Source organism: Lipotes vexillifer, unplaced genomic scaffold (assembly GCF_000442215.2).
Source record: "Lipotes vexillifer unplaced genomic scaffold, Lipotes_vexillifer_v1.1 scaffold112, whole genome shotgun sequence".
Taxonomy (NCBI): domain Eukaryota; kingdom Metazoa; phylum Chordata; class Mammalia; order Artiodactyla; family Lipotidae; genus Lipotes; species Lipotes vexillifer.
The window spans coordinates 45,957-59,270 of NW_006776285.1; the positions used below are offsets into that span (position 1 = coordinate 45,957).

Below are 13,314 nucleotides of genomic sequence, written 5' to 3' on the forward strand. Positions count from 1 at the left end.
TCAAAACTTACTACAAAGGTACATAATCAAAACAGAGTAGGGTTGGTATGCAGATAGGCATGTTGATTACAGGAACAATAGAGACCAAAAATAGTTCAGCACATATATAGTTGTTGTTTTTTTAAATTATCTAATTTAATTCAATGGTGCTGGAACAACCAGATATCCATGTTGAAAAAATAAACAGCAATTTTTTACCTCTACCCCTGTCTCAGCCATGGATGTGTATATGGACCTGGCCAAGTCATTGGTCTTCTCTTTCAGTCTTCTGATAGCAACTGTAGGGGAAAAAAACAACTCTATTTTAGGGTATGCTAAACAATCAGAATGTGAGTCTCAAATTTCTACCATAGAGAGTGTACCCAAGAGAGACAGCTATAGGTATATACTACCCTTATTACATTGGTTGAGCCCTGTCATTTCCCATCAAAATATTGGTAACCACAATTAGAACAGAAAGTTTTGCTGTGAGAAGACCACGAGTACACTGGAGTCCAGGGAATGGTGCAGAACATTTAACTTTTCCCACCAAAACACTGGTCAGTTCTGGTCTCTCTCCCTTTTCTTCTTCCTGTGGTTGCTCCTATCCCCTATCTCTGCCCTCCCTTAACTTGCCAAGATTCTTGCCCCAACCTGGAGGGTGACATCAGGTCCTTCAGCAACTGATCAGAGTTGGATGGAAGAGAGTTAGGTCTTTCTTCATAGTAAAATATCAGTAAATTCTTAATTGTAAATCATCAACCGGAAAAATCAACTTCATGTTGTTAATATTTACTTTGTTTACACTCATACTTACTAGCTGTGACCTGGTGCAAGTTAAATAAATTCTGTCTCATTCTTCTTACCTGTAAAATGATGAAAAAGATAACACCTTCTTTGCAGGGTTGTACTAAAGATTAAATGAGTTGATTTAAAGTCACTAGAAACATGCCCAATACACAGTAGATACTTGGCAAACTGCTAGCTAGTTATTATTGCTTTGTTGTGGCAGGGAAGAGGTGAAACAATTCATATTTGGTGAACTTTACTTCAGTAGCAGGCAGTGCAGTTTCTGACCAAGGCAATCAGGCTAGAGGATCTGACTTGAAGAGAGTGGAGAAGGCTTAAAACATCAGCCATGTACTGATGATTCACTAGGGCACTGGCCCTCAAACTTGAGTGTGCCAATTTCCTAAAGACCTTTTAAAAATACTGATATTTAGGATCCAACTCAGAACAGTTAAATCCATAAGCCTGGGCAGGGTTACCTAGACATGAGCTTTTAAAAAATTTCTGGGTTCGGGCTTCCCCGGTGGCACAATGGTTGAGAATCTGCCTGCCAATGCAGGGGACACGGGTTCGAGCCCTGGTCTGGGAAGACCCCACATGCTGCGGAGCAACTGGGCCCGTGAGCCACAACTACTGAGCCTGCGCGTCTGGAGCCTGTGCTCCGCAGCGACAGTGAGAGGCCTGCGCACCTCGATGAAGAGTGGCCCCCACTCGCCGCAACTAGAGAAAGCCCTCACACAGAAACGAAGACCCAACACAGCCAAAAATAAGTAAATTAATAAATTAATTTTAAAAAATTTCTGGGGTGAACTTTAAGGACAACCACAGTTGAGAATCAAGAACTAATAGGAAAGAATAAATGAGACATCATAAGGACAGAGAGATGATTCTGCTTTGCTTCATTAATTTCTCTACCAATCTAGCAACTTCTGACCAGATAGTGGGAATAGAGCAGGAGAAAGAAACCATACTATCTTTGTCTGTTCCGGCTGCTATAACAAAATACCACAGACTGGGCAACTTATAAACAACAGAAATCTATTTCTCACAGTTCTGAAAGCTGGATGGTCAAGTTCAGGTGCCAGCATTGTCAGGTTCTGGTGGGAGCCCTCTTCCAAGCTGAGGACTGCTGATTTCTCATTGTATCTGCAAATGGTGGAAGGGCAAGCTAGCTCTCTGGGGTCTCTTTTATAAGGGCATTAATCTCATTCATGAGGGCTCTGCCTGCATGACCTAATCATATGCCAAGGGCCCCACCTCCTAATATCATCACCTTGGGCATTCAGTTTCAACATATGAATTTCGGGGAGACACAAATATTCAGTCCATAGTACATACGTTCTCAGCTGGTAATGAATGTGTTGCTGAAATTGGGGAGAATACAGAACTCAAGTTTCTTGTAAAACAGGCAGCCCGCTGACTAAGGTGATATACTCTGCAAAAAGGGATAGACAAAAATGTGGACTGGAGACAATACAAGGACACAGAGTAGGTTCTGCTGAGGTTGGGGTGGGGATAGGGTGGAGTGTTGATTAGAAAATAGTAGGCAGAGGGAAATTTCAGAGCTTGAGATCTTGTTTCTTGGAGATGGTGTGATTCCAATGAAAACCAGTTTTAAGATGGACTCTCAAAACTGGGGAGTGAGATAAAATAAAGAAATAAAGATTAAGGTTACTGGAGTAGGTAAATAAAGTGTAAAGTCCTGATAGCATGGGCTGGAGAGGAGAGAAAAAGAACTGATGACGTCACTGATGGTAGAAGGAAAAGTTGATGCCTACTTACAATGGTATGAGTTGGCAGCATTGAGCAAGAACTACTACCTGAACGCCTTATCTGTGCATTGACAAGATAGTAACGGTCAAATAACTTTGCAAATCGCTCATTACTCTCCAGAAACAAACGCTCTACAAATTATTCATTCACTAGTGTATATGCTCTCCAGCTCAGAACAAAAGCTCAATTTTCTGTAAGCTTAATGTGTTAGTATTTATGTTGAAAAAGTATCTGGTTATTTTATCCAATGTGCCCATACAGAAGAGTGTAATTTAAAATTGAAACACATCATCTCTCATCTTACACAAGAATTGAATTTAAAGTTTCTAAAATTAGAAAAGATTCTATGGACGCTATTAATATAATCTGAGGTACTGGAAACGATAATTCCTGAAGGGTGCCAAAGGCAATTCATGTCTTTACCTTTTCTTCCAATCAACAAACATTATTTTTGTTTTTCCCTTTCTACCCATCCTTCAGCCACAAAAGGCGGGTAGGGGCTGGAAACAGAAGAGAAATAAAACAAAATCTCTTCTCCCTCCGGCCAGCGGCCAGCAGGGAGCGCTGGTGCCATAGGCGGTATCACAGCCAAGCTGCTCCACCTCCTCTGGACTCTGTAACTGCTACGAGTCAGGCGCACTGAGGTTGGCCCTACTGGGAACCCGTAGTTGCCTCGATGTTGCTGAGCAACAGGAAAATGGGCGGGATTTACCTGCGCGCCAGTGCGTGCACCCTCCCAGACGGAAGCGGAAGTGTCGGTGGCCGGCTAGTAAAAAGGGCTTTTTCCTGGAGTGGAGATGGCGGCTCTTGCTCCGCTACCCCCGCTGCCCCCGCTTCCTCCACAGTTTAAGAGCATACAGCATCATCTGAGGACGGCTCAGGAGCATGACAAGCGGGACCCTGTGGTGGCCTATTACTGTGAGTCTTTCCGAGTCGCCGCGGCCCTACTTACCCTCCGGGCCCCACACACCAGCCCCTGGTTCTTAAGGCAGGCCCCGCTCCCCTCGCTTTAGATCTGAGCTTTGACCTCTGACCTGCCCTGGGAATCCCTTGGGGCCCCTCCCTCCTCAGGGATCTCCACCTTCTCTCCGCCCCCTCGAAGGCCCCAGAAAGGCAAAACTTCAAAAGGACCATGGTGTCCACCACCTACCCAGTCTTGTGCTTAAGTATTTTTAAACAGAATACTTGGGCTCATGAACTCTGGAACACACTGTTCTAAGGTTTTTTCTTCTGCGTGTACACACAAGAGCCTCCTATCGCCACCAGGGAATCCTGATAATAACCTGGGTAGTTAAGTAATTGAGTTGGAGCTAAAACGAAGGTAAGTGTCCCAAAGACAGTAGTGATATGGACAAAAGGAAGATTGACTAGTTGAAACTATAGTAATAAGTGCAGGTGAATTAGGACAACATACAAGCCCATTCAAAAATTCGTAAGTGGAGAGTAGCTGCTACAAAACAAGCACTTGGATTTGTCCATTCCACCTTCTGCATTCAAACTACCCTCTCCCACCAATGAGAATTTATAGTCTTGATTTTGAATAATACCTGGGGTTGAGACATTTGGTAGCAATACTCTCACTTTGGTTGACTGTGATGCTTATAATCTACAGGTGATGAAAAACACAGATTAAATTTGTTGACACTTTTTCCTTTGCAGTGAAGAGAGTAGGTCCGGTAAACTTTATTTCATATTCCATATTCCATACTCTAATGTTACTGCAAGTAAAACACGTGACTAAGCAACTATAAAGCTTCTGAAAAGGATTTTTAGCCTTGAGAAACTCAATATAATGTGTTCTCTATTGTGGACGTTATAAGATTAGCTAAAAAATGGTCCACCGTCATCCCTGCCATACTCCAGGTGACCCCATTTTCATTTCTCAAATTGCAAGGCACTTTCAAACCTCCACATTCTTCACTGTCTTGGACCTTCTTATTTTCTTCAACAATTGGCAAACTCCTTATGATTCAGGGTCTAACTCAAATGTCACCACTTCTGTGGGCAGTAAGTTGATTACTCTCAAGGCTTTACCTCAGCTTCAAATCGTAGCAGCATTTTTCATTATATTTGTTTTTGAGGTTCCTCAAGTAGGGACCATTAGTCTTTCATTCAGCTTGTATTTATTAAGATTCTACCTGTATGAGCATTACCAGGCACTGTGACTACAGTTCCTGCATTCTATGGGGTGGAGAGATTAAGCAGTAAAATGAGTATATTATATAGAATATTAGAAGGTTACAAAGAAAAATAAAGCAGGGAAAGTATAGGGAGTACCAGGAGTAGGGTGGTAGGAAGTGAGGAAGGGATTTCATTTTTAGACTGGTCAGGGAGAGCTTCACTGGGTTCACATCTGAGCAAGACTTGAAAGGAGTGACAGGCAGGCTTTGCATCACTGGGGGAAGAGTACTCTCCATAGAGGGGGTCACAAGCACAAAAGTCTGGCTTGAAGGAGGATCAAGGTGACCATTGTAACTGGAGTGATAGAGCAAGGAGAAAAACGATGTGATTAAAGTCAAAGAGGTTATCTCTTATAACAATGAAATAGGAACCCTTGATTCTGTGTAAAACTAATCCCTGTTTATGGGTTCTGTATTATATACCTTTGTGACTGCCCAGAGACCCTTTATTTCCCGTGTCATTATCTTCCCTCTTTTGCTATTTCTTTCTAAACTTGCCCCAGTTTCCTTTATTTAAAAAATAAAAGGAGCTCTCACTGTGACATTCCTCTAAACTTGCAGTCCTGTCTGCCCAGCCTCAAAGATAAGCTTGAAATAATTGTCTGTAGTTTTCTTTACATCCTTTTCTTTTTCAGCCCATTGTGGTCTGGTTTTCATGCCCATTATTTCACTGTAATTGCTCTCAGCAGGGTCATGAACAAACATTTTTATTGCTAAATCTAGGTGACACTTAAAAAATATTTTTGTTATGAAACATATGCATGTTAAAGAACATGTATAATGTATGTAAGCAACAGTAAAATGAATGCTAATGTACTCACCATATTTGCTGCTATTAGACTTAAATTTTTGCTGATCTGACGAGTGTGAAATGATGTCTCATTCGAGTGAAATTTGCAATTCACTGAGCCTTAATAAAGTTGAGCACCTTTTCATGTTTTAATTAACCATTTGTGATTTCCTTTTGAAATACCTATTTATTGCTTTTGACCGTTTTTCTATTTCATTGTCTTTTCTTAATAATCTAGCTACTGATCCATTGGTATATGCGTTGTGATTGTCTTCTCCAAGTTTATACTTTGGTTTTTCACTTGATTTATGAAATCCTTTGATGTGCAAAAGTTTTTAATTTTAAAATATGGCCAATTTATTAATCTCTTCCTTATGGTTCATGTTCTGATTTTCTAGGCCTTGATTTCTTTTTGTGTACCTTATTTGGCACTTTGGCTTCCTGAGTTTGTAGGTTGGTGTCTTTCATTAAATTTAGAAATATTTCTACTATCATCTGTTCAAGTACTGCTTCTCTGCTATCTCTATTCTCTCCTGCAGTTTTAATTAGGTATGTGTTGCATTTTTCTCCTTTAGCTTCTTTGTCTCTTAATGCTTTCATAGTTTGTATCCATTTTCTTTCTGTGCTACATTCTGTATAATTTCTTTAGGTCTGTGTTCACCTCCACATATCCTATTGTAGAACCCATCTGTTGAGTTTCTGTTTCCATTTTTTATTTCTAGATGTTCTCATTTTGTTTCTAAATCAGCTAGACATTTCTGATAATCTTTTGTTAACTGTGTTTTTAAAACACTCTTCTTTAAATGCTTTAAAAAAATTTACATTTATATTTGCTGTCTGATAATTCATGTGCATGTTATATTTTAGGTGTGATTCTGCTGTCTAACAGAAGATGGCTCATGATGACTTTTTTCCTTGTAATTTATGCTCTAGACGTACTAAACCAGTGCTCTTCAAACTTCAGTATGCAAATAATTCTACGGGAATCATTTTCACAGTTGTCAACTTCTGTATGTTTCTTTCCTGACAAAGTTCCTTTGGTCAAGGTAGCAAAGTAGTATGCTTCTTTTTTTAAAAAATCATATCCTGTTCTCAGTTGCCCTTCTCCTACTTTAAAGGACATACTCTGATGCCTCATTAGCATTTTTATGGTGTATTGCCCTGGAGGAGAAGGTGGGAAATACTCCAGGGTGTCCAGAAAAAAGGAACAGTTCAAATAAATTACTGGTATTAGTGAAACCTCCATTAATTAAGGTATTAGGTAGAGCTTCCTATCTTTTTCTGTGTTATTTGGAAGAAAACCAGTCAGAGCAAAGAGTAAGCTTTTATTTTAAAATGTTGGGCATGAGAAAGAAAGGATGTCAAAGGAACATTCTAACATATAACTTTTTATAAGGGGAGTGGTCAAGAATGAAACTCAGAAGAAGAAGGAATTGTTCTTAGCTATTAGCAGCCATTGTTTGGTCATTTTGGATTTTATCCAGAGGAGTGCAGAGGGACAGTGTGCGACCAAAATCAAGTGCAGGATGGTGTGGAGAGGGTTAGCTGTGGGGACAAGGACATGAACGTACCACAGTGGAAACTTCTCTGTATTTCAGAGTCTCTTACACCTGTATGTATATATATATTAAGGGTAACATCTCATGTTCAAAATTGGCCTGTGTTGAGGTGTTCTGAAGTTTCAAAATGGTAAGAGTTTTCATTATATGACCTTACCTTTTTGTTCTCTTGTTTCTTACTAAAGTGTCATTCCGGAGGTAAGAAACAAAAGGGAAATGCTGAAGTGGGGCAGTGCCTTATTTCATCCAAGTCACAAGCTCATGTAAAGGTCTGTAGGTTATCAAAATTTTAGAATTAGAATTCAGAAATGAGATGGGGCTTGTGGGGACGTGTTAACATGTTTATTCGAATTAGAGAAGTCATATTTTTCTGAAAAAAGTAAACCTCCAGTGGCTGATTGGTTTGGCTTTAACAACTGGTTTTGCCATTTATGTAAAATGGTGGACATTCTCCTTAAATGAGGTAAATCTTTAGCTCTGAAGTGTTTTGTTTTTTCAGAAATACATTTAAAACAAGTGACAAAATTAAAATATTAAAAAAATGTTTTTCCTGCCAGCAGATGTTGAAATGAACAGTATTTCCGTTTTCCCAATCCTGTGTCACTGTCTTAGGATAAAAAGAAGCCTTTGAAAGAAAATGATGAGTCTTTCTTTATAGGATCTTTTCTGAATACTTCACAGGAATTGAGAAAATGAATACTCTAATGATGGGGTGACAGATTCTTTTCTAGTCTTAAAACAAATTTTGAAGCAGACCTAATTAAAATGTCAGCTAAGAGAGATTATTAACAATATTATTTGATGATAAGTGATGATGTGGTTTTTAGCCTATAACCCAGAAGGAATTTAAAGAATTCAGTGATTTTGCTGTGACAGAGCTTCCATTCTCATCTGCTACTTTATATGAATGAATTTTCTCCCTGGTTAAATTCATAAAAATGAACGTAGGGATAGAACCAATACTCTACCCTGGTTCATTATGAGGATAAATCATATTAATTCATAGATAGGCAGTTTAACTCATTATTTGATGCATTTCCAAGAAAATTGTACTATTTATACTTAATGATTATTAAAATAAAGAATCATGTTGTCTTGATCAATTATACATAATAATAATTGCCAAAACTCAATTCCAGAAGAAATATTTTAACACATAGTAGCTTCTCTCACAGGAAATTTTGTCAAAATTAAAATTTTTATATCCTTTCTGTTGCAGAGCAGTATGATAGGATAATCAAGTAGGACTTTTGAGCGTACAAATACATTTTTTATAATAAAATTCTATAGGATAAGTAAATAGAAATATGGGTTAAAAGAAAATACACACTATTATTTCTGACTCTTAAAAAAAGAGCTTTTTGTATCTTAAAATAAATTATAATAGATACCAAATTACTATGGTATTTACAGTTGAGTGATATAATTTTTAGATGTCAATGTTTGATGTAGTACAGAAATTACATTTTTTTACCTGTTGAAACTTCTGATGAAAAGTGGTAGATGTCAACTGAAAAAGGTGTGAAGGGATACATTTCTATAAACTTAGAGCAAACAAAAATATTCTAAATTCCTAGAGCAAGGAAGAATTTTTTGTGAGAAAAAACTTCAAGATTATTTTGCTAAAGTACTTGCTGATTTAAAAAAGTTCCATATTCTCTTATTTCTGAGGCTTTATATATGTTGCTCTCTGCTTGGAATCCCCTCTGACTTCCTCTTAATCTAACTAATTTATGCTTACGAACTCAGTACATTTTGCAGATTGGTTTTCCTGACCTCATAGAATGGTCTAGAAATTGTTTCACATATGTCCCTCATCTTGATCACATTGTGTTATAACACTGTTATCTTTCTGTCTCCTGGATTCTCTTCATAAATATTTAATGAATGCCATTGTTCTAAATATTATGACTATTCCATTCTTACTAGAATGTAAGCTCTGTGAGAGCAAGAAGTATGTCTTAGTTGAATCTCTTAACTCCTAATACTGTACCTAAGCCATGGTGGATAATTGTAAATTATGTAATTTACATGTAATATCTGTTGATTGAATAAATGAACTATACGGTAATTCTTAGTTTTTTCACATGCTCTTACTAGTAAGGAAATGTAATGAAAAGAATTTCAAACACACAGTATTTTATGACTTTTGGGTATTAGATTAAGTCATAGATATGTCATAGGATGTGCCCATTGTGCCTCCTCCTTTCCAGTATTTTGTGATTTCCAAAAATGATTTATACCTGGCCTTAATGGGAATTAAACATTTCTAAATTGTTTGATCTTTTATTTTTAAGTCAGGAATAAGTGTTGAAACACCATAGATCAAATTACTTTTTGACTAATATGCTTAGTGTTTACTTCTCTGAACCTTTTAATGTAGTAACTAATAACAAATTATTAAATTTACTCATATTTGGAACATCTCCTCATTCCTGGAAAGAATCCCATTAGATTTTTTTTCATTAAACTTTTTATTTTGAGATAATTGTAGATCCACATACAGTTGTGAGAAATAATACAGAAGATCCTGTGTGCCTTTTACCCATTGTGCCCCAATGGTAATATCTTGCAAAATTATAGTACAGTATCACAACCAGAGTATTGACATTGACACAATCCACTAATCTGATTCAGACTTCCCTAGTTTTCCATGTATTCATTTGCGTGTGCGTGTGTTTTTAGTTCTAAATAGTTTTGTCAGGTGTAGGTTCATGTATCCATCACCGTAGTGAAGATAGAGAGCAGTTTCCTAAGAAGAATCCTTCATGTTACCCTGTTACAGCCAGAACTTTATGTTTTGGGGGGAAGTTATTTTTTATATTTGTCAATTTCTTACATTTAAAAAATTCGACTTGAGTTAATGTTGATGTATTAAAGTTTTCTAGAATATCTTTCATATCTGTCAGATTTTCAAATTTATTAGTTAAAAATTACAAATTTAACCTTCCCATCCTTTCCTCATACCTGTCACAATCAGCCAGTCATCAAACGTTTAAAATTTTACTTATCTCCTTAGTTTCTCTGATATCATCCCCTCACCTTACATCTAAGCTATTGACATAGCTTCCTACCTTCTACTTAAAGCAGGTAATCCCTGTTGCTACTAAAAAGTTCTGCTTTAAATGCTTAGTGGAAAAAAACACAGAATAAAAGAATGATAAAGTTAACTAAACATTTAGGAATTGTATGTGACACAAACAGTACAATTAATTTATAAAAACATTGTATTAGGAAAAAATATTTCCAATAGATGAGAGACAAAGGGCCAATATCCCTGATATATAAAATACTCATATAAATCCATTTTTAAAAAAACAAAACTAAGATCCCCATAGATAAATGGACAAAGAATATGTATGTACTGCTAAAGGAGAGAATACTAGTTATTAACATTCAGGTAAGTTAAAATGGCATACCTTTTTTGGACTATAAAGTTATAACTCAGTGCAAATGAGTATATGGTGAAATTTTCATTGATGTGGCTGTGTGAGTTGATTCATAGTTTTAGAAAGCATTTTGTCAGAGTGTATGGAATTGTAAAACTATCTGATCAGTAATTACAGTTTTGAAAAGCTTGTGCTTAGGAAATAATCACTAATATATTAAGAACTTTATGCAGAATTCTCTGAATGATTATACATTTGTGGCAAGCTCAAAACAACCTAAATATATATCATTGTGGAAATGGTTAAGTAAGTTATGGTATATCCATTAGACAGAAAGTGATGTAATCATTTAAAAATTAGAAAGCATCTTTTGAAACATGGGAGAAAATTGATATAAAAATACAGGATATAAAATTATATATATACTACGATTTGAACTTTCTTATATGTACATACATACATACACTTGGAGAAGAAATTGTGGCTTTTAGGTTTATGTATGGTTTTCTTTTGATTGTCTTTTTTTTAATGTTTTCTATTCTGTAAGTGGGCAAGTCTCATAAATACTAAAAAACAAAAGCTTTATTGAAAGCAAAAATTTTTTTGAAGGTACTTGTGGTAGCTCCATCTGACTATCAGAAAAAATATAAGTGCCTTTAGGAACCACGTATGATTTGAACATGGCATCATCTTTTGTAGTTTTAATCAAACTGAGTTTCATTCCGTTTCTAGAACCTTACTGGCTTTCTGTTGTCTCCAAGTTTTCCAACATTGTTCTCTCTCCCTTGGTACCTCTTCCCTTCCCTACCATCCCCGCTTCATTTTTATCCTTTGGATACTAGCTTGAATGTCACTTTTTCTGGGAGACCTTCTCTTAAACTCCCCAGTTTTAAGGTGCATGATCACTGTGTCCTCATTATGCCTTGTATGGCTTTACCTAATTGCTTTTCATTTGCCTATTGTGTCTTCTAGGTGGTAAACTTAAGAAGGCTGCACCCTGCTGGGAGCTCTTTATTCATTTACTGTACCAGGTAGTGCTAGGCCACTAGACATATTTACACAATAAAGAATAGGTGCTCCAAAAATGTTAAATTGATCTGAATTTTAAGGCAACGATGGTCCCTACAGGGAACTCTGGCCTTATAGCTGTCACTGAATAAAGGGGCCAGATGACTAACATTTATGTAGCTCTTGGCATTAATAACAATACTTTTCTTCAGGGCATCTGATTTGAACCTTATAGTTATCCTGGTCCTTTTATTAGTAAGTGATGGAGCCAGGACCTGAATGACCGATACTAGATGAGGAATGGTTATATGTAAAATTGTTGATAGTAGGTAGTAATTAGAATACCACTTACAGAGTGAAGGTAAAGGGACTAGTTAAATTGGTGAAAAACTAAGGGGGAGCCAATGCAGTAATCTGGAAGATTCCTAATAAATGGAGGGTAGAAATGGAGGACAGGCTTGATGTTATTAACATATCTCTGAGCTCTGTATGTCTCTTTTTTTTTTTCCTTAATGAAGCCAGAAAATACTTGAGTCTACTAAACATGGGCACCATATGATAACTATTTTGATTCTGTGAAGTTTGGTGTTGTGGATAAAGCTAAAAGTAGAAAGATTCCTTCCTTTTAAATTTGCTTAAGTAACTAAATACATAGTTTCAAGTTTGTTTTTTTAAAGTTTCCTCTAGGGGGTGATATTGTACAGTTAATAGACATTCAGTGAAAGCGTACAGGTGTTCTTTCAGAGTCATGTTTATATGATCATAGGAAAATTAAATGTAGTTTTCAGGAAGTTGTAAATACGTATGGTATATTTCATATACAAGATGTTATGAGATGCACAAGTGTAAATTTTTAATTTAGTTTAAAGCCCGAAAAATATTGGATTTTTGCTTGATGGTGGATATTAGGACTAATAATCAGTTGCCTGTTATTTTTTTGTTGTTACACAGAAATTGGATTTTTTTAATGACAGATAAGCTTAACTAAGCCAATGAAGATAAGCAGTGGCTTTTTTTTTTTTTTTTTTTTGCTGATTTCTGAACCTGTAACAATTAATTTGAGCCCATAGTCCTCTTATCTAAGTACTTATCATTTTTTATTATAAGCTGACTCGGGATACTTTACTGTAGCAATGACAGGTTAATAAATACACACAGAAAGTTGGACTACTGGCTTATCCATTAGTACTCCATTCTTTTTGTTTTTGCAAACATATATGCAGACATGCATTTTATATCATAAAATAGTCGTTTTAATAATTACTCCTTTTTTTTTTTTTTTTTTTGGGTACGCAGACCTCTCACTGTTGTGGCTTCTCCCGTTGCAGAGCACTTTGCGGTACACGGGCCTGTCACTGTTGTGGCCTCTCCCGTTGCGGAGCATAGGCTCCGGACGCACAGGCTCAGCGGCCATGGCTCACGGGCCCAGCCGCTTCACGGCATGTGGGATCTTCCCAGACTGGGGCACGAACTCTTATGTTTGGCACCCATGCAAGTTTAAATCATCTTTGATAAGATTCTTTTTTTTTTTAATGACAATTATGATTGTTCAAAGTGAAAGCTTACATCCTCTTGAGCAGCACAGGTTTCAGTGCTTGATAAATTCTCACTTTCATTCAATTCACCATGTATTTTTCTGTGGCTTGTCCAGGTTTTTTGGTTTTTAGGTGTTTTTTAATCCCAGTTGTTTCTCTGTGGAAACACTTTGGAGTCCATTGTACCTCCACTGTGGGCTTATTAGATATTCCTCTTTGTTTTAGTTTTTTTAATGGTTGCTCTAGCATTTACAGTAACTTATCACAGACTACTAGCATATAACACCTCACATATAAGTTAAGAACTTCACT

General features: G+C 36.8%; 1 protein-coding gene across 2 annotated transcripts in view; it reads left to right on the forward strand.

The window, feature by feature from the left end:
- Nucleotides 1–3,329: 3,329 nt before the first annotated feature.
- VTA1 (vesicle trafficking 1) overlaps nucleotides 3,330–13,314 on the forward strand; it is a 65,827-nt gene continuing 55,842 nt past the window's right edge. Inside the window, exon 1 of one of the 2 annotated variants that reach the window (XM_007450305.1) lies at nucleotides 3,330–3,459. In XM_007450305.1, coding sequence (XP_007450367.1) covers nucleotides 3,427–3,459 — 33 coding nt within the window. In that variant the 5' untranslated portion in view covers nucleotides 3,330–3,426. The remainder of the gene's footprint in view (nucleotides 3,460–13,314) is intronic. The other variant, XM_007450304.1, reaches the window with a different exon arrangement.